We start from the raw sequence: 27795 nt of genomic DNA, 5'->3' as shown, positions 1-27795 counted from the left end.
CTAATTGACCTAAAACGGGAAAGATTTATTCTGATTTCATGACAGATATTGAGAAAAACATGCAGATGTGTGTTTTTATATAGTGTATGTAAACTTCTGGTTTCAACTGTATTTATTTACTGTATTCATTACACTCTGAAGGATTGTGCTACTGCGTGTAACCCCTTTACCGACCTTAGAGTTAAAGCCAGTCAGTAAGTCGATCGCCGGCCGTTTACACCAGCCGTCAAGAGCTGAAGGGAACAGAATGATCATTGATACGTTCCCTCTGTCCCCATACAGCATCGTGTTATCAGCTCCTGTTTCGCAGAGTGATTAACGTCAAATATTTCCTCAAATTTCTACAAACACTTGATGGCCAAATATCTTCTAGTATAAATAGGCCTTCTGTCACTGCATAAAAAATCCTCAATCTACCAAAGGGAAAAATCTACCCTGGCTTTCTTTAGGTACTAAAAAGTTATTTGAACTATTGAACTAGTAAATTAGCTTTAGGGCACATTTACACAACAGTGATTCTTCTCATCTTATTAATTGGGTAAAATTGCAAAAACAAGTAACTTAGCAATGTATTTCTTATTAAAAGTCCTCGGTGCTCAAGAACGCAGGGTTTTTTTGTATACTAATCAGGGCCTTGGCTACCAGTCAACTCTGCCATCTCAGAGGTGGACGGTCTCCTTGGCAAGAAGCGTGAGCATGAATGCTCTTTTCCTTAGACCCTGCAAGCGCTGCTGTGAAGTTGGTCAGATGATTTGATCTAGCCATCCTCAGGGCTCCTGCGCTCTTCCCATGCTGTACAGAGCGGCCTGTGCTAGCAGCATTGGGGAGCACACAGTTCACGCCACTTACCAGCACAGCCACAGTGAGGAGTGCTACCTATATGTCACACAAGGTTGTATCAAGCGGGAACATGCATACATGACTGCCACTACATGTTCCTCCTTCAAACCATTCCTATCCTGGTGGAATTGGATCAACGGGGCTCCAGGGGTACAACCCCTACCAGTTTTGTGGATGAATAAATTATTGATGACTCAAAACCCTTGTAAGGCCTAAAATATCTGCTGTGACGCTAGTCACTACTCACGGACAAGTCATGAGGCAGGGTAGTCAAATTTGCGGGGTCAGATACCAAAGGGGAAAGGCAACGGCATAGTCAGGTCACTGTCCGAGGTCAGAATACCAGGCAGATAGCGGATCACAGCAAAGGGGCTAGGCAAAGGGATGGTCAGAACAGGGTCCATAGTTAGGCATCAATAGATCAACAAGCAGAGAAAAGGAATACAAGGCAAACCAACGAACAAATGCTACGTCTGGCAGAGATCTGGGCTGACAGCTTAGCTAAGTAGCTGAGTAATTACTTGGGACAGGGAAGACCTGAAGGAAGCTCAGAACCTCGCAGTCTCAGCTTGGACGGATGTGCCCTCAATCAAAATACCGGCAGCTCAGCACGCCCCGGCACTAGTTTGGACGACTGAGCTGTCAATCAAAATACCGGCAGCTCAGCACGCCCCTGCACTAGATTGGACGACTGAACTGTCAGTCACTGCGTCCAAGGCACACTGAGCAGAGGAATTGTGACATACAGTGCATTGTGAAAGTATTTGGCCCCCTTGAACTTTTCTACCTTTTGCCACATTTCTGGCTTCAAACATAAAGATATAAAATTCTAATTTTTTTGGGAAGAATCAACAACAAGTGGGACACAATCGTGAAGTGGAATGAAATTTATTGGATATTTTAAACTTTTTTTAAAAATTAAAAACTGAAAAGTGGGGCGTGCACTATTATTCGGCCCTCTTGAGTTAATACTTTGTAGCGCCACCTTTTGCTGCGATTACAGCTGTAAGTCGCTTGGGGTATGTCTTTATCAGTTTTGCACATCGAGAGGATGAAATTCTTGCCCATTCTTCCTTGCAAAACAGCTCGAGCTCATTGAGGTTGGATGGAGGGCGTTTGTGAACAGCAGTTTTCAGCTCTTTCCACAGATTCTCGATTGGATTTAGGTCTGGACTTTGACTTGGCCATTCTAACACCTGGATACGTTTATTTTTGAGCCATTCCATTGTAGATTTTGCTTTATGTTTGGGATCATTGTCTTGTTGGAAGATAAATCTCCGTCCCAGTCTCGGGTCTTTTGCAGAGTCCAACAGGTTTTCTTCCAGAATGGTCCTGTATTTGGCTCCGTCCATCTTCCCATCAATTTTAACCATCTTCCCTGTCCCTGCTGAAGAAAAGCAGGCCCAAACCATGATGCTGCCACCACCATGGTTGATAGTGGGGATGGTGTTTTGAGGGTGATGAGCTGTGTTGCCTTTACGCCAAACATATAATTTTGCATTGTGGCCAAAAAGTTCGATTTTGATTTCATCTGACCAGAGCACCTTATTCCACATGTTTGGTGTCTCCCAGGTGGCTTGTGGCAAACTTCAAATGAGACTTTTTATGGATATCTTTGAGAAATGGCTTTCTTCTTGCCACTCTTCCATAAAGGCCATATTTGTGCAGTGTACGACTGATTGTTGTCCTATGGACAGACTCTCCCACCTCAGCTGTAGATCTTTGCAGTTCATCCAGATTGATCATGGGTCTTTTGGCTGCATCTCTGATCAGTCTTCTCCTTGTTCGAGATGAAAGTTTAGAGGGACGGCCGGGTCTTGGTAGATTTGCAGTGGTCTGATACTCCTTCCATTTCAATATGATCGCTTGCACAGTGCACCTTGAGATTTTTGAAACTTTGGAAAACTTTTTGTATCCAAATCCGGCTTTAAACTTCGCCACAACAGTATCTCGGACCTTCCTGGTGTGTTCCTTGGTCTTCATGATGCTCTCTGCACTTGAAACAGACCCCTGAGACTATCACACAGCAGGTGCATTTATATGGAGACTTGATTACACACAGGTGGATTCTATTTATCATTACCAGTCATTTAGGACAACATTGGATCATTCAGAGATCCTCACTGAACTTCTGCACTGAAAGTAAAGGGGCCAAATAATATTGCACGCCCCACTTTTCAGTTTTTAATTTGTTAAAAAAGTTTAAAATATTCAATAAATTTCGTTCCACTTCACGATTGTGTCCCACTTGTTGTTGATTCTTCTCCAAATAATTAAAATTTTATATCTTTATGTTTGAAGCCAGAAATGTGGCAAAAGGTAGAAAAGTTCAAGGGGGCCAAATACTTTCATAATGCACTGTATGCATTATGAAAAAGTTAAGTGAAAAAGGGAATGTCCGGAATTGAAAAAAAAAAATCTGACACAAATATATGTGTATGCTAAAATAACAAAAGAAAATCACACTTCCTATGCCCGTCGTTCTATGGTGGTCACTTTACACAAACTAACAGCAACACTTCTCTGCTACTCGCAGGCAACCGCAGGACTATTGGTTCTGATACAGTAGGGGATATTTCGTCACTTCAGCACATATAGAGCTGCCTGAATTAAAAAAAATAAATAAATTGGACAACCAGGCAACAAATATGACTGATTATTGCCTTATTATTAGGAGAAGGGCATACATGATGTGGAACAAGGTCTGATAACACGCTATTGCATTCATGTAGGCAATAATAAATAACAGAAATACATTCAAATAATCAACTTTTCGTCCAGACAAATAAACGATAATTTCGCCATTGGGGAAAGTGCTTAGTGCAATACACCAGCCACATAGTTACAGAGATGTAAAGTGTGCTTCATAGATTGAAATACAACTATTGAGATAACACCATAGTAATCAACCTCACTGGAAAGTGTACAGTGATCTCACGGAGAAATAAAAAGTGCATAGTGCGATATAACTCTGCAATATAAAGGATATTTCCATAGAAAGTGCATAGTGCAACACATCTCTGCAATATGGAAGACATTCTGCGGAGGGAAATCCCTTCAGAATGCAATCGCCTAGTTATAGAAAGATCTCCTGTTACCACACAGCTTGTCCATCATTATTTTTGATGATAGATTATAGTGGAGCCTTCTTACATATAGGATATATTACATTACTTCTTTAAGTAGTAAAATCATTCTGACAGGTTCCCTTTCAAAAGGAACACTAATCTCTAAAAAGTCTACCTTTCCTTCCCGTGACATAATAGAGAGGGAGCGGGTGTAGGGAGCGAGCTTGTGTAGGGAGCGAGCTCAGGAGCTGGGCCCGCACCATACAGAGTAGGGAGCGTCTGTTTTATACTGCTGGTACCTACAGCAGCTGTAGATGCTAGGTATGATCACTGCTATTTAACCATGTAAATGCTGCTGTCAATTCCTGACATTGGCCTTTAAGTGGCGCAATCCCGGTGGGTTGTCCGTTCCATCGCCAATTTTACTCCACCCCCACAACATGATCACCGGGCGCCGATCAGCTGGAGCTGAAGGCCTCTGTTGCTCCCATCTTTTTACTCCTATGAAGCACAGCAAAAGACTAAGCTTCATAGGAAAACCATGAGCTTTACTATCTACTGTACTGCAATACTGAATTACTGTAGTGCATTGTACCAATGATCAAAAGATCATGGGCTCAACTCCCCTGGGGAATTAAAAAGTAAAATGAACACTTATAATAAAAAAAGTTTTTAAAAGTGTAAAAAAAAACACATAAAAGCACTCTTCTTTTCCCCATCAAAAAATAAACAAAATATAAAAAATAAGCATATATAGCTGTATTTGTAAAAGTCCTGTCCATAAAAAAAATAATGATTTAACCAATTAAAGGGTTGGCCACTACTGTTTTATTAGACCTACAATATCTGATTGGTGGGGGTTCGACATCTGGCGCCCTTGCTGATAAGCCGTCACTGGCGCCGACAGTGGCTGGAAGTTCTCGGGTGATGCCGGAGCTCTGTCATTTCTATACTGGCAGCGGCTGAGTACTGCGAATCCGCCAAATGAGCAGGGTGTCTGGATATGTAGTACCCAGCCATGGCCATCAATAAAAATGTAGTGGCCAGCCCCTTTAAATAAAAAACCTAAAAAAAAATCAAAAGTGAAAAATTGGCATTTTTGGGTACTTTTCTGTATTTACCCCAGATTGGTATGAACAAAACAGCTTGCCATGAAAAAAACTGCCTCTCATACAACCCTACGGACAGAAAAATTAAGACGTTATGGGTCTCAAATGGAGACACAAACCAATTTTTTTGTATTTTTCAGAATGTTTGTAAGCCACTAAAATAATAATGAAAGTAATAAAAACGATACATGTTTGATATTGTCTTCAGTCATTTGTGTGACTGCAGAATGCCGGATTGTGACACAGTGCGATGTTCACACTTTCACAATTCCCATGGCAGTGTGTGGTTTGCATACTTGTGGTCACCACCAGACAAAACTTCTCCGCTTCTTTCAATGTTATAGCAGAGGAAAGTCTAGTTGGCTTGTGACCTCAAGTACGCAAATCACATACATGCGGTCAACTTACGCGGAGAATACAGGTGAATCGTAACAGTGTGCGGATCGCATGCTGTCACGATTCAGCAGTCTACAGTCACATAGAGTGACTGCAGACTTCTCAGCTTGAAAATCCATGGCACTCCTAAGTTGCAGTGAAGAAAATTACATTTATACCTGTAGATACCTGTATCAGCATGTCATGTTCAAGGGCACCACACTTTACAAGAAGGTCAACATTTTGCTCAGCCCTGGCTTTGGTTAGGAGTAGTGTAGCTGTCAGCCTCTACCCAGGAGCGTCCACTCCTCTGCTCCTAACAAGCAACTAAGCAGTTCCATGGTCTTTCCTATATCATTGTCGGGATACCCATCCTGCCACTGAGCAGCACCATTCACCCGGAGTGCCAAACATGACTTTTCTAATGCAACATAGGTGTATAACTATCACAGGGTAGCATAGCCGTAGCTACCTATAAACTGTATGATCTATATAGGACGACTTTGTAGATATCTGCCTTTAGACATTATTTTTTTCATACGCCAGTCCTATGTTCATGACACTGATTGTCCTCAGGTCACTAGATGAGGTATCCTCTAATACAAGGCTGGGGAATCTTTTTTCTAGCAAGGGCTATTTGGATATTTATACCGTTCTTCAGGGGCCGTACAAATTGCGCTCTAACTCCACCACAAGGTACGTCCTGACGCTGGCACTGGTGTCAGGACGTAATCTTTCATTGCACGTGCTTCAGCGTTCAGTAGTGAACACTGCGTGCGCGTGCTCACTGAGCAAGAAAAAATTAATGGGCTGGCGGCCATCAAAATACAGCTGCCGGCCCAAGCACTATGATCCCTGGGGATCGGCCCTGGGGTCCGGATAAAAGGTCATTGAGAGCTGTCAATGGCCCGTGGGCCTGAGGTTCTCCACCCTTGATCTAGTACATAGAGCTTCAGAGCCTCTGATCCCATATGCCAGCTGCCCGTATCCATATTGACCTTGCATACTTGGTCCTCAGAACTTATATTTAGACTGTCTATTGTAATTACATCTATATACCTCGGCTATAGGGGTAATGCATCTTTGTGCATCCTTAATTATAACTATGCTGTGTCCCTTACTTGTATACTTCATACCTATACTGTAGGACTGTGTCTCCCTGAGAAGGACTACTTTACTTTAAGAGACATCATCCTCTGGGCTAGTCCTTCTTGATAATCCCCTCCATGCCAGTTAAGGACTTTGGTCCACCTGTCTTTCTCACATTGTGTGGAGCTCGGGGGAATTTGCTAATATTGTGTGGTCGGAATCTCTCATGGTTAATTTGGGAGCTTCTCTTACCTTGTTTAACTCTCTGACTAATACAATAAGTTTCACAGCTTTGTTTGTGAATGTATTTCTTTTTTTTTTTTCTCTCTTTTTACTCCCTCTCTCCCTTTCTCACCCTTCTCCTCCTCTTCGTCTCACCTATCTCGCCTTCCTCCCTCTCCCAGCCGCCCTCTCTCCCCTGTGCTCCCCCTATGTAGGAGTTCTAGCTCTATTGAAGGGATTGCATGGGGGAATCCCTGCACGTTGCACGCCACGATTCTGCATGACGCATGCTCCAGGTTGGCCTGTGTACTCGCCTGCCTATCTTGGCTGTTCATTGCTTGACGAATACTACACTACCAGAGTGGCAGGTGGGAGAGACGGGCAATCATCTCTTATTTTCCCTTGTTCACTCTGGTGGTGGAGCATTGTATTACCTATGGTGTCATCTGTAGACCAGGACTCTAAGGCTCAGGGTTTGCCCTATAACTAGACTAGTTTATTATATATATCCCATGTCCCTAGTGATATAAATTAGTTATAACTTGACTCAGAGAATGGGTAATTGTCAGTGTCCAGAGCCTAGATATCTGGGCTTTACACCCAGACAGCTGAGCTCAGTGGATGGGTGGATTCCCATAATCGGAGCTTTTCCTTGGGATGACGTCAGTAGCCCCAGTCCAATCTCATTCCACCTCGATGTTATGGTTTATCCATGACATATATGTAGTTGTGTACATTATCAGAGCCTCTGAGTCCTGGATATAGGTAGATAAAGCATTGCAGGTTCAGTTGGATCAGTAAGTTCACACTGTTTTCTGGGTCCTTGCAGCGGTTGCTTAGGATGGACCTCCCGGTGGCCGATGATAATAGTGTGCATTTCAACTCAACACTCATGGCTCTTATACGTACCGCGCTGGATATCAAGATTGCAAAAGGTAAGATTTGCACCTAAGTACAATTATATATAGAAGGTATTTAACAATGGAGAGAAAAGTCGTGATGTGATCATCTCAATATAAGATGTAAAAGGGATCACTCACTCTGGCAGCTGTTGAGATAGTTATAGACACGTGGTAGGATGTTTTATTGCAGTCCATAAACTTACAGCATAAAGAAAATGAACAACCCCTCTTCGGCGTAAAGGTAGAAATAAACAAAAAATAGTCCATACAGCACTACGGCCTCACTCTTTCAGATAAATACACGGTTTTCTTAGCCTCAGACCAAGACTGACCAACACAGACAGGTCTTTTCATCTCTCCACACACAAACCCCTGTGGAGCAGCTCAGCTGCCCTTTTATATCAGCTGTACCTCCTGGATTGGAGGATGGGAACGACCAGTCCCACCCAGCTTTTCCAGTCGTTCCTAAAACCCAGACCCAAAATCTGGGCCCATTAAAAACCCTCTCAGCACTATCAATGCTGGAGCCTCTTTGCTGGTTTTTACATCACCGAGGCTAGCCATCTCGATGATACTCCCATCCAGAATCTTGCGAGCTGCTTCCTTACATACGATAGCCCAGCTCAATGAAAAACAGACAATAGATAAATCCTTGAGCACGCTAGTAGGCTGCTCTATGCTGTCACCTCCCAATAGTGTCCTAAAGTCAAAAGGCAAGTGACTTTACTAATGCTTTCTAGGAAGATAAAGTGCAAAAAAAAGAATACCGCTGCATTAAACTGAATTAATGGACTTGATATGACTGATCTTTCCCATATTTTTTTCAGGGGGTGCTGACAAACAGCAAATGGACAATGAGCTCAGAAAGGAGATGATGGCCATTTGGCCCAATCTCTCTCAGAAAACAATGGACCTGTTGGTGACACCACATAAATGTAAGAGAAGCATTTGGGGGGATCCACATTGTTTAGGCTATAAGCAGAGAATCAGAAAAAGTTGCAATGTGCAAGGGTTTATGTTAAATTTGGGGTCCAGGGAGCTATTCAACTGTTTCATTCACGATTCCCGTCCTCTATAAACACTTGTCTGATATTGTTTGCTGGTCGTGAGCTACGATTGCATTGTTCCTATGATTTTTTGCCAGTGTGAATGAACCCTTAGTTTAATTCTTATTTACTCCAGCTTTAATTCCCTCAGCTACTGACCTCACTGTGGGCAAGATTTATGCAGCCATGATGATCATGGAGTATTACAGACAAAGCAAAGCAAAACGACTGCAAGCCCTGCAAGAGGAACAGGTAACATGAAAACAAAGATCTGCTAAAACTTTTCGATATTGTTAAACAAGAAAACATTAATAATTCTAAATTAGTAAAAGGCTATGTGCACGAAAGCTAGTCTTACTATCGAGCCCATAAAGCCCACAGTGCTTATACTCATGCAGGAGCTGAGAAATTCTGCCTTCTGAATAGTAGTTTCATTGATCGATGGGGGTCTCAGGCCCAGTGACGTGTAAAAAAAAACTTTGCAATGTGTATTTACACTTTCAAAGAAAAATAAAAAAAACTTTGAGTCGTTCTTCCCTCTTATCCTATAACAAAATATATATATTTATTTTTCTTATATAGCGCCATCAGTTCTACAGCGCTTTATACATATCATCATATGATGATATGTATGATGTGATGTAGGAGCTCCAGCAGCCACTGAGTTTATAGGTCACTGACTTGATTTCTGATGAGTTCACAGGACTGGTGAAGTGACAGAAACACTTACTCCTGTGATAAAACTGGCAGGGAAATGTGTTACCTCAGAAATTAGCAATTGTGTGCCCCCGCTGTATCATCTGTACACTCACTTATCATAAGTGACTTAGGCATTCCCCCTTGGCCAGGAGGTGTGCCATGTGCCAACCTTGATCTGGAGCAGCTCTGTACGGTGAGACACAGCCATTACACAGTACACAGCAGGGGCACATTTATAAGATTAACTCAACACAGGAACATTTTTTTTAACACATCCAATTATGGAACTGTTTATTTTTCTAAGATCTATTAATTAAAATGTACTTTGTTCATGGGAAAACCTCTTTAAGGGGTTAAGACTATACACAATCTGATCACCACAAAGGGCTACAAATGCTCACTTTTACATATACTTTAGCTTTCTACTATGTATTTCACCTTCTTTAATTTAACCATGACTCTTCCAGAACCGAACACCTCTAATGTTCCAAAGGATGGAGCCTCCCTCACCCACACAAGATGGTCCAATGGGATTAAATCCTCTGATGACTTCTCAGGAGCCAGGGGGAGACATGTAAGTCCTGCAGAAAATTTCCTGAATTTAAACAAGTACCATATGTTGGTTGCTCTTTATTAATGGATATTGGAAATCACTGACGAGTTTTCTTGAGCAAGACCAGTATCTTATTGACAAGACTGCACAGCAGAGCAGTGGACTGTATAGTAGTACATAGGTTTTTAGACAGAACAACGTTGACAGAGGAAGTATAACACAAACAAGATGTCAGGGTTTGGCCTTACTCTTTGTTGAATGAGGTTTTTATACCCTTTATCCCCCAAGAGGAACATATGTTGACCTGACTAATTGACATTACTAGTAGATTCTATCCAGACTTATCTTCTCTATGGAAGGTTCCAATATGAATTGGCCAGCAAGTGTGATATACGCTAACTCATTGACATATATGGCTTCCAAACTTTACATCACATCATAACTGCATCTCCTCTAGGCACGACTGGTGGGTGAGAGGACAGATTATTCATTTTTGGTCCTTCAGTAGACCATTCAGTAGACCACCATTCTGTAGACCACCATTCAGTAGACCATTTAGGTCCTTCAGTAGAGGAGAAGTGACTGAAGCTGTTTGCTGTGTGAACAGGCTGCCGACCACCCGATGTAGCAGCAAACCGCTCATCAGGTGAAATGAACTTTTGTGCAGAGCAAAAAGTCATCTTTCTCGGCAGTTCATCATACTCGCACTGTCAAGAACTATGGCAGCCTATTCCCAGTGAGCGATCTATTACAGATCTATTACAGATTGCTCACTGCGCATCAGTTACTTTGGTCTGCCTGTGTAAACAGCCTATCAAACTACCGATTGACAAAAGTTTACCGACTGGCGGTTGTATCGTACCGCCGGTCAGTCTGTGTAGTCATAACAAAAGAAATACTGTCATTATTACCATAAAATTATCACACAAATATGTGGTACTTATAGGGGTATTCCCATCTTCAAGATCCTATCCCAGTGTGTAGTAGGTGTAATAATAATAATATTAGCATATACCTCCAATTAGAAATGTAGTATAGTTTTTCTGATTGGCTATGTCGCTTACCTCATGTGCAGGGCATTGCAGGACCTTAGGTATCCATGGTTACTACCACTAATATAGTGACAGTTAGTTAGCTAATGGTCGTATCCATGGATACCTAAGCTGCTGCAATACCCTGCACATAGGGTAAGCAACATGGTGAATCAGAAGAACTTTGCTACATGTCTATTGGAGGTATTTGCTAATATTATTATTATTACACCTACTACATATTGGGATATGTAGTAAATTGTAACGTAAAGTAGTTCACAGGAAGATCGCGCCTAATAAAGCGGATAGTAACGCCTGATTCTCCTTCAGTGGAGGGGCTTCGTTTCTTTTTCTGTGTTGCTCCTTGACATTTAGATGATGTTTGAATGTTGATATTTAAGGGGTATTCCTGAGGGTGGCATGAAGGAAAGTCAGTCCTGGATGACACAGAGAGCACAGCAGATGTTCCAGAAGACAGGAACCTGGAGTCCAGAGAGGGCGAGGGTCCAAGACAACACCAACAGCTGGCCGGACTCACAGGTCTGGAAAATGTCATCCATCTCCCGTCATCCCTACACTTATTGTGGGGATATATATCACATATACATTTTTCTTATCTTTTAGTTGGTAGAAATGACAGAGATGAATCGGGACGGTTACTCTGACAGCGAGCAGTACCTTGTGATGGAAGGACACGGGAGGGCAGCTTCTATGCCGAGACTGCCTGCTGACAACCAGGTGAGCGCTCCACCTGCTAACTACATCATCAAACTACCCCTCCTCTATATAATATGAGAAGGACTCGGCAAAAAGAGGGATTTCACGCTTGTTAGGGCTCATCAGTCCAATACATGACCAGGACAGGATGTCAGCCTGAAAGGAAACAGATACAGATATCAGAGATGTAGAAATCTGTGAGGAATTGATGCACAATGGGAGTTAGCAAATGAAATACCTTTATATTACACAATTAAAAAGCAAAAACTTTATTTGCAAAATATCCCTTTAAAGATAAAAGGCAAATATACAATCCACAGTATATAGTGTATGTATAGCTGTTGTGGAATTACAACTCCCAACATGCATAGAGCCTGCAAGCTGAAAGAGGATGCTGGGAGTTGCAGTTTAACAATAGTTGGATCGCTGAGCGCAACTAATAAACAAATAGTTTCTCCAAATTCACCACAGAATGCCACTATTAGGCTATGTTCACACGTTGCGTTTTTGCAGCATTATATATCTAGATTATTTTGCGCTTTGTATGCATATTTTCAGATGTGTTTTACAGTACCAGCAAAGTCTATGAGATTTCCAAAATCTCATGCTCACAGTTTTTTTTCCTGACTGTTTCGCCAAAGAGCTGCGTTTTTGCAAAATGAGACATGTCACTGCTTTCAGCGTTTTTCAACCATAGAGAGCAATGAGTAAGTGCAAAAACGGAGCAAAAAATGCAGGTCTCGGGTTTTGCTGCGTTTTTGGTACCAAAAGCTGAGGAAGTTGAATCAGGTTATATTTTTTAAGCACTAAACTTTATCAGCATGCACAAGAGACAAATGTACACTGACAAAAAACGTAGGGAAAAAACACATTAATAAAAAAAACGCCACAAAAACTCATCAAAACCTGCTTTTTTGATGCTGCTTCTTTACTGTCAAGAAAGTAGGTTTTGCCTGCGGGAAAAAACACAGCAAAAATGCAGCGTGTGAACATAAATGTCCGGAATATTTCTTGTACGCAACAACACGGACTGTTATTCTTCCATGTTTTGTATGGGAGTTGTATTAGTGCTTGGTACCATACAAGCTTCTCTTGTCCATTGCAATGTTAATCACGTGCTGCGTACTGATGCCATCCGTGTGCTTTGGTGATTTTCATGGAGGGCAAGATGGATCCATCCACGTGTCAGGCATCCTAGGAGGAAACGTCATGTCTTCTGCCATGGAGCTGAAGCTTAGGCATCAACAGGACAATGATCACAATTCACACTTAACAGTTCACCATGGCTTGTGCAATTCTGGAGTGGCCGTCACATGTGGCTGACTTCTACCCCATAGGAAATCCATGGAGGAATATTAAGACTGTGGTACCACAACACAAACTCAAGAATATTAGCAAACTGGAAGCCTTTCCCCATAATGAATGGGCTAGTATTCTCCAGGAACGCTGCCTGACCATGCATCACATGTGCAGCAGGTCATAACAGCCAGAGGGGTGTCGCTGGTTATGAAACTCATGCAGCAGTCAGTAAAAGTGACTGAATATGGAGAAACCAGTTGTTAGATCAGTTGTGTTCGGCTATTTCCATTGTTCGTGTTTGATTGGCTTATTGAAAACAGTAGAAAGTTTGAGAATTATTGCTAATAAACCTAATTTGTAGAGAAGGGGTGGACAGATTGCTGGACTTGTTAGGACGCCAGTCAGACCAGTCTTTATATGCTGTATATGTTGCTAGCAATGTAGTTGGCGTCCTTATCAGAGAGACATTTGGGGCAGTGGAGCCCATCAAAATAAATGTACATGGATGTGAAAACAGCTTAGATAGCAGCCCTTTGCTCTAATAGAGGAGAATGAATCCCCTCCTCAATGCTTCCATATGCTCCTATATTAGAGCGGCGTTCATGCTGAGCGCCCCCTGGTGGTAATGCCGTGTATACTGCTCTCCCTGATGTTCAGGTTTTGGGGCCAATGCAGAGTGTTAATTACTGCTTGTCATATGCATTTCTTCACCGTGTTCAGCTTTAATATGATGCATCATTTATTTCTTTTTTGTATTTGCATGACATGGTTTTAACATAGAGATGTAGCAGAGCTGAATTTGTTGTTCACCTGCTTTTAGATAAATGATTGGTTTTATCACAGTGACAACCTCCGCTCTGCTACAGTGACAACCTGCTGCATCGATATGGTCTGGGTATCTGGGGTACATGCTTCACTCCTGCATGGACTGCATTATACATATGTGACATCCAGGCCATCCATGATTATAAACATGCAAAACCTCTATCTGCTGCAGAATATGTACATGACAGCACACCGCACACCGCAGAATGACTGCTGGAAACTGGCAGATATCACTCGTACACTGCTAGGCGTTTGCACCAACCATATCCTTCCCCAGCACATGGTCTGTTCTTTAGGGCTCGTGCAGACGAGGGTATAAATCGGGCACGTGCCGTGTGATTATTGATCGGATAGCACACGGACACAAACTGACCCATATAAATCAATAGGTTTGTTCAGATGAACCATTTTTTTCTCGGTCCGTGAGAAAAAAAAACGCAGCGTGCACTACTTTTATTTCACACATTCATGTCTTCGGTTGCGTGAAAAAAATTGGGAACATCCGATGGAAAACTTTTGAAAAAAAAAAGTATATTTTTGACTTTTGATCACTCAATAACACCAGCTAGGTTTTTTTTTTTTTAATAATAATACCATAAAATGATATATTATTGGAAAGATACATTAATGCAGAATGTAACACGACACATTTTTATGAAATAATTTGTAATATAACAGAAATTATAGATAAGAAAAGTGATGCATATAGGAAAAAATCCTAAACAAATAAAGCTACACTTATGATTAAATTAGAAGAAAAATCAAATGAAACATCACCAAAAGGAGTTATTTTAAAACTTTTCAAGAGTTATAAGGAGATTTAGTTATTACAAAACCAGACTGGAAAAGGCAGGAAAAGGTTCACAACAATAGGTGATGATAAAAGACACTTACACACTCCCAAATGAAAAGGCCAGCCCCTAGTGGCTGAGATAAAGATGAATAAATACAAAAATATTAATGTAGTTCATTTAATTTTATATAAAAAATAATTGATTATATAATCAATAATTATTAATACATAAATTAAAATCATAGCCGATTCAAGAAGCAACCAAGGAGCAAAACACAATTACTAGAAGCACTAATACAATCTTTGCTTCATATTATAACACCTAAAAAATAAATTGGTTCACTCCACGAGAAGGCGTCCAGTGAAAACAAGTGATCACCTATCCATAGGATTGGTGGAAAGTTGCTGATAGGTAAGTGTCCAACCACTGGGACCCACACCGATCGGGAGAATGGGGAACTTTTATTGTGCCCTGTTGAGTTTTATAAAGATATATTTCCCCCTTTTATAAAAACAGAAAATAACAAATACGTGAACAACAGTCTTATGATTAGCAAATAATACCACTGTATAAGTAACACCTACCACCATACTGTTACTGAACAAAACAAATTTTACTCACACCAATACTGCCAACAATACCACTACATAGGGAACCAATAATACCACCACACTGAGACCACATATTACCACCACCATACCGAAAACTGCTATTCTAACACCAATATTACCGCCATAAAGTGACGATGTAGTGGTAGATACCAGTTGCCTATGGCTTACCAATGCCGGTGGCCGAGTAGGGAGCCGAGGGCTCTTTGCTCCACCAGTTTTTGACTGTATTCGCTTTATGAAAACATGGAAACAGCTAAAAGCCGTGTCTGCCTGGGGATCCAAGTGGGTCCCAAAACCTCTGGACCTGGTTGCAGTTGCATCTCCTGTGACCGCGATCGTTATGCCGCTGATTTTAAGGCTAAAGCTTTCTCAACTAAGTACTTACATGTTGAAGAGTTTTTTGTATGTGCTCCCCTTTTCTTGTTCTACTATGAATTATTTCATAAAAGTTGTTGAATTACATCCTACGCTAAACTATCTTTCCAATGATATATAATTTTATGGTAATATTACAAAAAAAAAACCCTGGAGTTTTGACAGATCAAATTTCAAAGATGCACTATTATCAAAAGGTTCCCACAATTTTTGCCACTAGTGTGGATTGCCAGGCCTCTCGCTAGGGTGAGACCGGTCAGTCTCTCTGAGCGGGTGAAGAGGATGATTTCTCTCCCTTGGAAGAAACCTTTCAGTCTGGCAGAAGCCAACAGAGACCTGCCTCTTGGACCAGTCAACTCGTCTTTTAACTATGTTTTTCTCAGAAATGCCGCAGTGTTTCCAAGTAAAACCTACATATTTGTAAGGCGGGAGGTTTCCTTTAATAGAAATATAACAATTTATTTTTAGTGTATCGAGTGTGAATGTAAGAGTTGTCCACCTTGGACAGTTCTCTCATAATAAGCTTATTGTGGAGGTACTCCTGGTGGAATATGGTCGGTTCCCTGCATAGTCACCAAAGGGGAAATTTTGCATTACATAGCTGTCACTGATATTAATGGGCTGAAATGAGTCCTTCTTAATGGACAGAGGAATGCTCTTTTAACACCAAACTGACTCTGACTTCCCCTTGTACGACCCTACCTAACCTCTTAGCGCTCATCAAGATATTCTGAGCTCTTTCAGGCTTAAAAATGGACACCAATAAGTCTATGGTTATGAACCCTTTTTCTTGCAGAGTTTGAAGCAATATGCAGTGATAGTTTCCCTTATTTGGTCAACTTTTCGAATAGAATATCTGAGTCTTTTGATCACCCCTTTATATTCTCAATTGCTTCAAGCCAGCTATCCACTATTAATCATGAATTTACGAATTTATGTACCTTACTCCTAACCAAGTGGAAGGATATACTACTATCATGGATTGGGTGGATTGCGGATGTCAAGATGACCCTTCTACCAAAACATATATATCTGTTCAGAGTCTTACCAGTCTCAATAACTTCCCCCATCTTAAAGATTCTGCAGAGTAGAAGATTCACATTTATATATCACTCGACAAGACTTCGAGTTGCCAGGACCACTGCTTATCCATTGGAAACAAGGAGTACTGGATGTCCCAAATATAATAAAATATTCCCATGCAGTAGATATAGCCCACCTCTCCGTTTTGCACGCCATGTGTGATATGCCTTTTTAGGTTCTCCTAGAAATATCTAACTGTTCTCCTCTTCCTGTAGTCCCTCACTTGTGGATCTCCCCAGGCCACATCCCCGTCATCTTATGCAGTGCTCCTTAACTATTTGGGACTGTGTAAAATATTCTAGAAAGTTAATTTCTTCTCCTTCTCCCTCTATCTTGCTCCTCAAATGTCCAAGCTTCCCACAGGTGGAGATTTAAAGGTTCACTAAAGTTTATCATCCCTTTTCTTACCCAGGAAAGATTCCTTTTATGGACATTGTCTCTAAATACAACCCCACGAAATAGAGAAATATTTCGGTCCTGCAGTTGAAGCACCGTCCCATTATGACCCAATCTATAAATTGACCAATTTTTAGTCAATGGGCGCAATTCATCAAAGCTTTTACGACAGAATGACGTAAAAAGCTTTGAAAAGTTGCGTCATTTTGGTGCAACTCAAGGCTGCACTAAAATTTTGCAATTTCTGGCGTTCTACAACATTTTCGCCCTGACTGTGTAGAATCAGCTCAGAAGACACTCTTTTTCACAAAATTAAATCCAGACTAGATGGATTTTTAACCCATTAAAAGCTGTCCAGTAATCTTATGAATCCCAATCGCAAATTCACCAAATTCTGATTGCAAAGGATCACATACGCTCATCCACAACTTGCAACTGAGGCCTTGGTTTTCTATGGTTATATCACAGGCCTCCTCCCCTTTCTTATTCTCAATACAGCCCTCTGTTCCTTTTTTTTCTATTCTTTTTCTTTTCCCTTGTATTCTCTTATCCAATGCTTGTCATGGGCTTTCTGGCTTTATATTGTTAAAGAAACAGATGATGGCATGTTGTCATTCTATTGTACCTTGAAATAATATTTGGTCTGGAGTGAAACAATCCAGATTATAAGTGCAGCACAGGAGAAGTTTTGGACAATAGATCCACTGGCAGATTGTTGGCTACAATTAGCTTAAAGGACAAACATGATAACGCAGAAACATGCAGCATGGAGAACTTGCCCACCAATAATTAAAGAAGTTGTCCGGTACTTTTTTTTAATTGCCCAATGTATTCAGCATGTGAGCATAAGTATATTTGTAAATACCTTGTCTTGCAGATAATGCCTGGGAGCGGCGCTATCGGTGGCCGCTCACAGGCATCGCGTGACCCCGCACTGACGTCACGACAAGTGAGGCGTGACTCAGCGCTGGGGTCCCCGCGGTGGCTGCTGGGTTGTGGGGTCCCCGCATCACACCCAGCATCCACCGCATGCTTTCCTAATGAATGGGGAGAGGAAGAGTGCGCGGTGGATGCCGGGTGTGACGTGCGGGGTAACCCCGCCCACAACCCAGCAGCCACCGGTGGAACGCGGAAGAGGGGCCCTCGGCTGCAGCCTGGACTTGTCGTGACGTCAGCGGATGTCAGAGCCGGCTGCAGCCGGGGGTCATGTGATGCCTGTGAGCAGCCAGTGATAGCACCACTCACAGGCATTATCTGCAACACAAGGTATTTACAGAGATACTTATGCCCACATGCTGAATACATTGGGCAACTTAAAAAAAGTACCGGACAACCCCTTTAAGGAGTTACAATAGTTTAGGGCAGTTTTAAACTGAAATATAAATTTTGGGTGATCTCTAGCCCCTAATATTTTGGAGGTTTTTATTAAAGGGGTTTTCCCATGAACAAAATTTATTTTAATCAGCAGATCTTGGAATAAAAATAACTTCCACAATTGGATGTTTAAAAAAAATGTTCCTGTGCTGAGATAATCTTATAAATGTGCCCCTGCTGTGTACTGTGTAATGGCCGTGTCTGACCGTGCAGGAACAAGGTCTGATCATACCACAGCTCCTGGACAGGGGAGGAAGCAAAAGAGTATACAGACAGGACAGCACAGGATCACAGCTGATTCTTTCTTTGAGGTAACACATTTTTAAAAAACAGGAAGAGAAATGTTTTATCTCACAAAAAGAATCAGCTGTGATCCCGTGCTGTAATGTCTGTATACTCTTTTCCTCCCTCCCCTGCCCAGGAGCTGTGGTATGATCAGACCATGTCCCTGTACGGTCAGACACAGCCATAACACAGTACACAGCAGGGGCACATTTATAAGATTATCTCAGCACAGGTATATTTTATTTACACACATCCAATTGTGGAAATTATTATTATTCCAAGATCTATTGATTAAAATCAATTTTGAAATTAACTTTGTGCATGGGGAAACCCCTTTAACTGTAACTGTTCTGTATGGGAGATACGGATGAGAATGAGGAGTCATTTACAGCACATAAACCCCTTAACGACCAGCGCCGTACATATATGTCATTGGTCCACAGATGATGAATGGAGAGGGCTCGGGAGATGAACCCGCTCCATTTCTGGGAGATGATGGCTGTGTCATTCAGCGGAGCTGCGCCTACGGATGTAAATTTGTTAAATGTCGCTGTCATTTTCTGAGAGCGGCTGTGATGAACCTGTAGCCGCCATCTTGGTAATGATAAATCATATCCAGGGATGGCCACACTTCAGCAGCCCCCACCCTTGGGACCTTCTGTTAAAACGTCAACTAGATAGTTTCCCCCCATCCAGGCTCCTGTAAGATAAGAAGCCTACTTAACACTTGAATGCTAGGAGCTTCAAAGACTTCGAGAGGAAACACAGCCAGCAGGGGGGGGTGCTTCGTCTATCTGTACCTGACCATTTGTCCCATAGGACTAGTTTCTTTGTCTGTCACAAGCATGGAGGCATAAGATATAGAAACATGAAAAGTACACGCATGTTGCATGGGATGGGCCAATAAAAAAATATCACGGCGTCCCGGAGCCATTGCGCACACAAGCCTCCGCGGTAGACGTTTGTACGTGCTCTGGAAGCCAAGATATAGCGCGGAGCCATTCCTGAGGACCGTATGGTATCATAATTGATATCAAAAGGTCGGTTACGGCGGCCCGAATCCATGGGAACCCCTGGGGGTATCATGAGACCATCCCAGAAGAAGTTATTGGGTTCCATAGAATTTGGGCTTCTGATCGAAGTTAGACCTGAGGGTGGAGACTGAGCCAGCTGACCTCACCAGCAGTGGGCGGGACGGGGCAGGTAAGATAGCAGGACAGACAAGAGATAAGTCAGTCTTGACCCAAGAGTGGTGTGCTGAACATCTGAGCACCAGCTGAGGCCACCAAGGGGAGGAGCAGTTTGACCATGCGGTGGTAGGCCTCAGCCTGTAACAAAGAACCGTGCCTGCGATCGCAGAATCCTCTCCCTGCGTCACAAGAAAATCAAGAAACCGGTAACTGATATGCTGTGGTGATTCTGTGTGTTGTATTCCATTGTTGTATAGTTTAGCCTGACCTTATACCTGTGTATATTTAGTTGTATATCGTGTATCTAGTGTATTATTATAATCAATTACCTCAAGTAATTGTGGGCCTGCCTTTTATTCTGCATAACGAACGCACGTCCGTGTGAGCTCGGCTCAAGCCAAAACGCTACCCAGGGTTGGTCCCTGACCCGATATAGGCCCATTCACGGACTGGGCGTATATCTAAAATAGGGACTGGTGGCAGCATACCAACTGGGGATTGGGGAAGGCTGGTAGTGACGGTCGGAGGTTCAGATATATATATTCCTGGCGCGGCCAAGGAAGATATATATACCGCCCTCACTACAGAGGGCCCCGATACCCAGTAGGTTACAGGACAGTCTCCCTGGCGACCGCTTATCCTAGGTGCAGTTCCTTGACTGACCTGAGGCTAAGAGGGCGCTAGCGAGTTGTGCTGTGTAGTGACGTTACGGTTTAGTGACGTTGAAGGGATAACACACTACCGTGTTCCCTGCGCTGGTTGCAGCTACCTGGCACTACTTTCTCTAGGTGCAGTACCTTGACTGACCTGAGAGGTAAGGGGGCGCCAGAGAGCTGCACCCACCGGCCGGCTTTCATCACATTGGTGGCAGAGCGGTGGGATTGCTGAATAATAGTGTTGTGGGACCCCTACTCCCAGGCACTAAAGACTGCCAGTGGTAACTTCCACTGCTGGAGTCTTAAGGTCAGCCCAACATTAGACGGTCAGGCTAAAAGTATAACAAGGTGTGTGCAAACTCAGGGTTGCAGCGGTGTCGGTTACCAAGATGGCAGACGGCACCAGGAGCAAGACCCTGCAGGAGGCTAATGCTACGGTCCGTGTGGCAGGAGGGGAGGACATTGTTACTCATGGCGAGGAGGAGTCCAGCCCGGGCACCTCAGGGAGCCAGTCCCCAGTATACGGTCCCGCAGTGGGCTGCCCACCACCTACCCAGCCCAGCCTGTCCAGATCACAAGCCCTTTTACAAGCGGCTATGGCAAGTCTCCAGTCTCATGGCGATGCCGTCTACAAAACCCTCCTGGCAGCATCAGAGAAGGCAGCGGAGGAGGAGCGTGCAGAGCGGGCTGCGGAGCGGGCTGCGGAGCGGGCTGCGGAGCGTGAAGCTGCAGAGCGCCGGGAGGCTGCGGAGCGTGAAGCTGCAGAGCGCCGGGAGGCTGCGGAGCGTGCAGAGCGAGCTGCGGAGCGCCAGCACCAACTGGACCTGGCCCAGCGGGGGCTTCCGCTAGAGCAACCAACCCATCAGGAGACCAAGTCGTCCAAAGTCCGAGCTGAGGACTTCCCTCTACTGGAGAAGGATGGGGACCTGGACTCCTTTCTGGTGGCATTTGAACGGACCTGTCTTCAGCACCATCTGGCCCGGGATCAGTGGGCCAGATACCTGACCCCCCGTTTGAGGGGTAAGTCCCTGGATGCCTTGGGGGACTTACCTGCCGGGGAGGTACAGAACTACGACTGCATCAAGCGGGCCCTGATCCGGCAGTACAACCTCACTCCCGAGTCGTACCGCCAGAAGTTCCGGAGCCTGCTGCGTGGCCCCAAGGACACCTGGACCGATCATATGCGGGCGCTGTTGAGAGCCGCAGAGCACTGGACCTCGGGTCTAGCGCTTACTACCCGCCAGGAGGTCCAGGAACTGTTCGTCACGGAGCAGTTCTTGTGGAACTGCCCAGAGGACCTCCGACAGTTCCTCCGTGACCGGAAACCAACAGGGGCTTCTGCTACAGCCGCCCTGGCAGACGAGTATGCCAATAACAGGGCGCCTGAGCTGAAGAAGTCTGCCAGCAGCACCTGGAGAGGGGGTAAGCCCAGTCATGCCCCTGTTTCCCCGGCCCCTAGAGCACAAGGGGTGTATCCCCCTGTTGCCCTCTCCAGGCAAGGACCAGACGTAAGACGTTGTCATCTATGCAACAAACCAGGACACTTTAGGGCTGAGTGTCCCCAGCGCCAAAAGACCCCATCCCAGTCCCAGAGAGCGCCCAATGTTTTGTGTGTGGGAGGGGGTGGTGGTAGGTCCCTGGACAACATCCAACCCGTCACCATAGGCCGTTCTGCGGTCATGGGACTGCGGGACACGGGCGCTGAACGAACACTGGTACGGCCTGAGGTGGTGTCCCCCCAGGACTTGGTACCAGGAAAGACTCTTTCCGTCTCCGGGGTTGGAGGCGTGGAGCCGGCCCTTCCCGTTGCCATGGTGTATTTGGACTGGGGTGCCGGGAGGGGGATGCGGGAGGTGGGAGTAACGCCAAATATTCCCGCAAATGTTTTATTAGGGACCGACTTGGGGCGTCTAGTATCGCAGTATGTACCCTCTGAACCCCCAAGTTCGGCCCCCCAAGAGTGTATTGATTTGTCTGCTGCTAATGCCAACCATGTTGTATGTAGTGTGCGTCCTGCTGAGGAGGAGGGAGTGAAACCTGAGGGTAACACCTGCACAGACACAACACAAACAGGGTTAGTGAAAGCAGGTGGGGAGTGTGGGGATGCCCGCAGAGGTGCTCAGCCGGCGAGCCGTGACCTCTTGTCCTCCGGTGAGGGAGGGGGCGGGCAGGATTCTGTAGAGGGAAGCTCAGGGATGGAGAGGGGGGCAGCTACCGGCAGTGTAGGGCTCCCAGGGGTATCCAGGCTGCTGAGTATAGGCCCACTGCAGGGGGAGGAACAGGCCATGGGAGGTGGGGGTGTCCCAAGAGAGGAGCCGCCAGGTAAGACCCCAGGGCAGGAGTTCCCCACATCCGAGATGTCCAAAGGCCTAGGAAGCCTGCCTGATCGGGCGGCTTGGTCAGAAACAGAGGGGAAGCAGGCACTACCCACGGTCACAGCGGTCATAGCCGCTGTCACCAGGAGTGGGAGCGCCGGAGCCCAAGGAGCCTTGCAGAGGTCCGACGGCTTCCCCACTTCTGACCAAGTGTCTGCCGGGTCAGACAGCGGCCAGGTGACATGCCCGGAGGGGCTGACGGAGGATGTGGCAGTTTCGTCGATTCTGGCCACATCAAGTCAGGAATTTCAGGCTGCGTTGGAAGCAGACGACAGCCTGAAAGCTCTCAAGGAACAGGCGGCACAGCCTCCCATGGAGTCAGACTGCGAGCGTGTGGTCTGGGACCAGGGACGGCTGTACCGGGTAACGGTCCAGCAGGGTTCACCGGAGGCGTGGCCCAGGGACCGACAGTTAGTGGTACCCTATCCGTTCAGGGCGGAATTGTTGCGGATCGCACACGAGATTCCGATGGCCGGACACCTAGGGATCGCTAAAACCAAGGCCAGGATAGCTCAGCATTTCTACTGGCCTGGGATGGGAGCCGCGGTGGGTGCCTACTGCCGTTCGTGTGACACCTGTCAGAGGGTGGGGAAGGCGGGGCCGCGCCCCAAAGCCCCACTGGTAACTCTGCCAATCATCGAAGAGCCTTTCTCGAGGGTCGCTGTGGATCTTATTGGACCTCTGTCCACTCCCAGCCACTCCGGGAAATGCTTCATACTCACGGTAGTGGACTATGCCACCCGGTACCCGGAAGCGGTAGCTTTGTCGTCCATTCGGGCCGACAAGGTGGCTACCGCCTTACTGGAGATCTTCTCCAGAGTGGGTTTCCCCCAAGAAATGCTCACCGACCGAGGGACCCAGTTCATGTCGCGGCTGATGGAGTCCCTCTGTAAGCAAATGCAGGTGCAACATCTGGTGGCCAGCCCGTATCACCCACAGACTAATGGCCTGTGTGAGCGGTTCAATGGCACCTTAAAGCAGATGCTTAAGATGTTGGTCGACTCCCACGGGAGAGACTGGGAGCGTTACCTCCCACACCTCCTATTTGCTTACCGGGAGGTTCCGCAGGCCTCAACGGGGTTCTCCCCCTTTGAGCTCCTGTACGGGCGACGGGTACGGGGCCCCCTGGCTCTGGTGAAGGAAGCATGGGAAGGGGATTTGGCCACCCCCGAGGTGTCGGTCATCGAGTATGTCGTGCGCCACCGGGACAGGATGATGGCCTTGGCAAAGCTGGTGCAGGACAATATGGCCCAGGCCCAGGCCGACCAGAAGCGGTGGTACGACCAGAATGCTTGTGAGAGGACCTACCAGGTGGGTCAAAAGGTGTGGGTACTGGTCCCCGTACCACAGAACAAGCTTCAGGCAGCCTGGGAAGGTCCCTACTTCGTGCACCAGAAACTCAATGCCGTCACCTATCTGGTCACCCTGGATCACGCCCGTGGAAGGAGGAAGGCCTTCCACGTGAACATGATGAAGGCTCATCATGAGCGGGAAGCGACTGCCCACCCAGTGTGCAACCTTCCCGAGGAAGGAGAGGTAGAAACCCTCCTGGATCTGCTCACCCAAGCCAAGGCGGGTGGGTCCATCGAGGATGTGGGGGTTGGCCACCAGCTCACGGAGGACCAACGGTCCCAGCTGGGGACCACCCTGCACCCCTTCCGGGGGCTGTTCAGCAGCCTGCCCGGAAGGACTGAGATGGCTGTCCACGACGTGGACACTGGCGATCACCCGCCGATCCGGCGTTCAGCATATCGGGTCTCTTTCGAGGTGCAGGGAAACATGCGCCAAGAGATAGACGAGATGCTGAAGCTGGGGGTGATCCAGGCATCCAGCAGCGCGTGGGCCTCGCCTGTAGTCCTCGTACCAAAGAAGGACCGAACTACACGGTTCTGCGTGGACTACCGGGGGCTCAACGCTGTAACGGCCACCGATGCGTTCCCCATACCACGCATCGATGACCTGCTCGATCGGATGGCCGGGGCTAAGTACCTGACCATCATGGATCTGAGCCGGGGGTACTGGCAGATTCCTCTGACCCCCGCGGCAAGGGAACGCTCTGCCTTTATCACCCCTTTTGGACTGTACGAGTCCACAGTGATGCCATTCGGCATGAAGAATGCCCCTGCCACTTTTCAGCGGATGGTCAATACGCTGCTTGAGGGACTTGAAGGGTACGCGGCTGCGTACTTGGACGATATTGCAGTCTTCAGTCCCACTTGGGAGGATCACCTAGAGCACCTGCGGCAGGTGCTCGGTCGGATCCACCAGGCAGGCTTGACCATCAAGCCGGAAAAGTGCCAGCTGGGCATGAGTGAGGTCCTCTACCTGGGTCACCGGGTAGGCGGGGGGGTTCTGAAGCCAGAACCGGGGAAAGTGGATGCCATCGCATCCTGGCCCACTCCTAGGACCAAAAAGCAGGTGATGTCCTTCTTGGGGACCGCCGGGTACTATAGGAGGTTCGTCCCACACTATAGCACCCTGGCCAAGCCCCTGACGGACCTCACCAAGAAGAAGCTGCCCGTCGCAGTCGACTGGACAGTCGCCTGCGAGACAGCTTTCGGGGCACTCAAGGCCGCCCTAAGTAGCTCCCCTGTACTGCAAGCTGCCGACTTCGACCGGCCGTTTGTGGTACAGACCGACGCCAGTGACTTTGGCCTCGGTGCTGTGCTAAGTCAGGTCAACACGACAGGCCAGGAACATCCTGTCTTGTACCTGAGCAGGAAGCTACTGCCCCGGGAGGTGGCTTACTCCACGGTGGAAAAAGAATGCCTGGCAATTGTATGGGCCCTGCAGCGTCTGCAGCCCTACTTGTACGGGAGCCATTTCACCGTGGAGACGGACCACAACCCCCTCAGCTGGTTACACACGGTCTCTGGGTCGAATGGCAGGTTGCTACGCTGGAGCCTCGCTCTCCAGCAGTACCACTTCTCCATTCGCCACAGAAGAGGCCGTGACCACGGTAACGCTGACGGGTTATCCCGGCAAGGGGAGGGTGCAGAAGGACGCACGGGGGAACACAGGAATGTGCTACCCCCTCGCGCCCTCGTATAGGGGGAGGTGTGATGAACCTGTAGCCGCCATCTTGGTAATGATAAATCATATCCAGGGATGGCCACACTTCAGCAGCCCCCACCCTTGGGACCTTCTGTTAAAACGTCAACTAGATAGTTTCCCCCCATCCAGGCTCCTGTAAGATAAGAAGCCTACTTAACACTTGAATGCTAGGAGCTTCAAAGACTTCGAGAGGAAACACAGCCAGCAGGGGGGGGTGCTTCGTCTATCTGTACCTGACCATTTGTCCCATAGGACTAGTTTCTTTGTCTGTCACAAGCATGGAGGCATAAGATATAGAAACATGAAAAGTACACGCATGTTGCATGGGATGGGCCAATAAAAAAATATCACGGCGTCCCGGAGCCATTGCGCACACAAGCCTCCGCGGTAGACGTTTGTACGTGCTCTGGAAGCCAAGATATAGCGCGGAGCCATTCCTGAGGACCGTATGGTATCATAATTGATATCAAAAGGTCGGTTACGGCGGCCCGAATCCATGGGAACCCCTGGGGGTATCATGAGACCATCCCAGAAGAAGTTATTGGGTTCCATAGAATTTGGGCTTCTGATCGAAGTTAGACCTGAGGGTGGAGACTGAGCCAGCTGACCTCACCAGCAGTGGGCGGGACGGGGCAGGTAAGATAGCAGGACAGACAAGAGATAAGTCAGTCTTGACCCAAGAGTGGTGTGCTGAACATCTGAGCACCAGCTGAGGCCACCAAGGGGAGGAGCAGTTTGACCATGCGGTGGTAGGCCTCAGCCTGTAACAAAGAACCGTGCCTGCGATCGCAGAATCCTCTCCCTGCGTCACAAGAAAATCAAGAAACCGGTAACTGATATGCTGTGGTGATTCTGTGTGTTGTATTCCATTGTTGTATAGTTTAGCCTGACCTTATACCTGTGTATATTTAGTTGTATATCGTGTATCTAGTGTATTATTATAATCAATTACCTCAAGTAATTGTGGGCCTGCCTTTTATTCTGCATAACGAACGCACGTCCGTGTGAGCTCGGCTCAAGCCAAAACGCTACCCAGGGTTGGTCCCTGACCCGATATAGGCCCATTCACGGACTGGGCGTATATCTAAAATAGGGACTGGTGGCAGCATACCAACTGGGGATTGGGGAAGGCTGGTAGTGACGGTCGGAGGTTCAGATATATATATTCCTGGCGCGGCCAAGGAAGATATATATACCGCCCTCACTACAGAGGGCCCCGATACCCAGTAGGTTACAGGACAGTCTCCCTGGCGACCGCTTATCCTAGGTGCAGTTCCTTGACTGACCTGAGGCTAAGAGGGCGCTAGCGAGTTGTGCTGTGTAGTGACGTTACGGTTTAGTGACGTTGAAGGGATAACACACTACCGTGTTCCCTGCGCTGGTTGCAGCTACCTGGCACTACTTTCTCTAGGTGCAGTACCTTGACTGACCTGAGAGGTAAGGGGGCGCCAGAGAGCTGCACCCACCGGCCGGCTTTCATCACAGCGGCACTTACAGCATTTGTCTTGGGGAGGGGATGCACTGTTTTATCCACTCATCAGCCCCTTCATGATGCGATTGCAGGGTGCCGATGAGTGTCCATAACAGAAGGGAGTCTGCTGAAGACCCACGTGCCTGTCATGACAGTACTCCTGTGAGGGGCAGCATATGTGGTAATATGAATGGCGTCATTCAAAAGTTCAACACGTCCCGAAAAAAAAAACAAGCCAACATACGGCTATGTGGATGGAAAAATAAAAACGTTATAGCTCATGGTATAAGGAGAGGAAAAAAATTAAAGTGCAAAAAAAAAAAGGTCCTTAAGGGATTAAATAGGGCTGAAAAAGT

The 27795-nt window shown here is 46.2% G+C and overlaps 1 protein-coding gene and 1 long non-coding RNA gene across 10 annotated transcripts in view; one reads left to right on the top strand and one right to left on the bottom strand.

Moving 5' to 3' along the window:
- Positions 1–27795, top strand: part of CACNA1A (calcium voltage-gated channel subunit alpha1 A) — a 691505-nt gene that overhangs the window by 633680 nt on the left and 30030 nt on the right. For 5 of the 9 annotated variants that reach the window (XM_073654325.1, XM_073654331.1, XM_073654326.1 and 2 more), the window contains exons 38-43: positions 7533–7638; positions 8433–8540; positions 8788–8903; positions 9818–9924; positions 11336–11474; positions 11559–11672. In XM_073654325.1, coding sequence (XP_073510426.1) covers positions 7533–7638; positions 8433–8540; positions 8788–8903; positions 9818–9924; positions 11336–11474; positions 11559–11672 — 690 coding nt within the window. The remainder of the gene's footprint in view (positions 1–7532; positions 7639–8432; positions 8541–8787; positions 8904–9817; positions 9925–11335; positions 11475–11558; positions 11673–27795) is intronic. The other 4 variants (XM_073654330.1, XM_073654327.1, XM_073654329.1 and 1 more) reach the window with 1 other exon arrangement.
- Positions 11155–27795, bottom strand: part of LOC141167029 (uncharacterized) — a 148055-nt gene continuing 131414 nt past the window's right edge. Inside the window, exon 4 of the long non-coding RNA XR_012251378.1 lies at positions 11155–11807. This is a non-coding gene — a long non-coding RNA (uncharacterized lncRNA). The remainder of the gene's footprint in view (positions 11808–27795) is intronic.

The sequence above is a fragment of the Phyllobates terribilis genome, unplaced genomic scaffold, assembly GCF_046119375.1.
Source record: "Phyllobates terribilis strain yellow unplaced genomic scaffold, ASM4611937v1 Scaffold_11__3_contigs__length_659146591, whole genome shotgun sequence".
In the NCBI taxonomy this organism is placed as follows: Eukaryota; Metazoa; Chordata; class Amphibia; order Anura; family Dendrobatidae; genus Phyllobates; species Phyllobates terribilis.
Note: the sequence above shows the minus strand (reverse complement) of the source record. Positions and strands in the feature narration are given on the sequence as shown.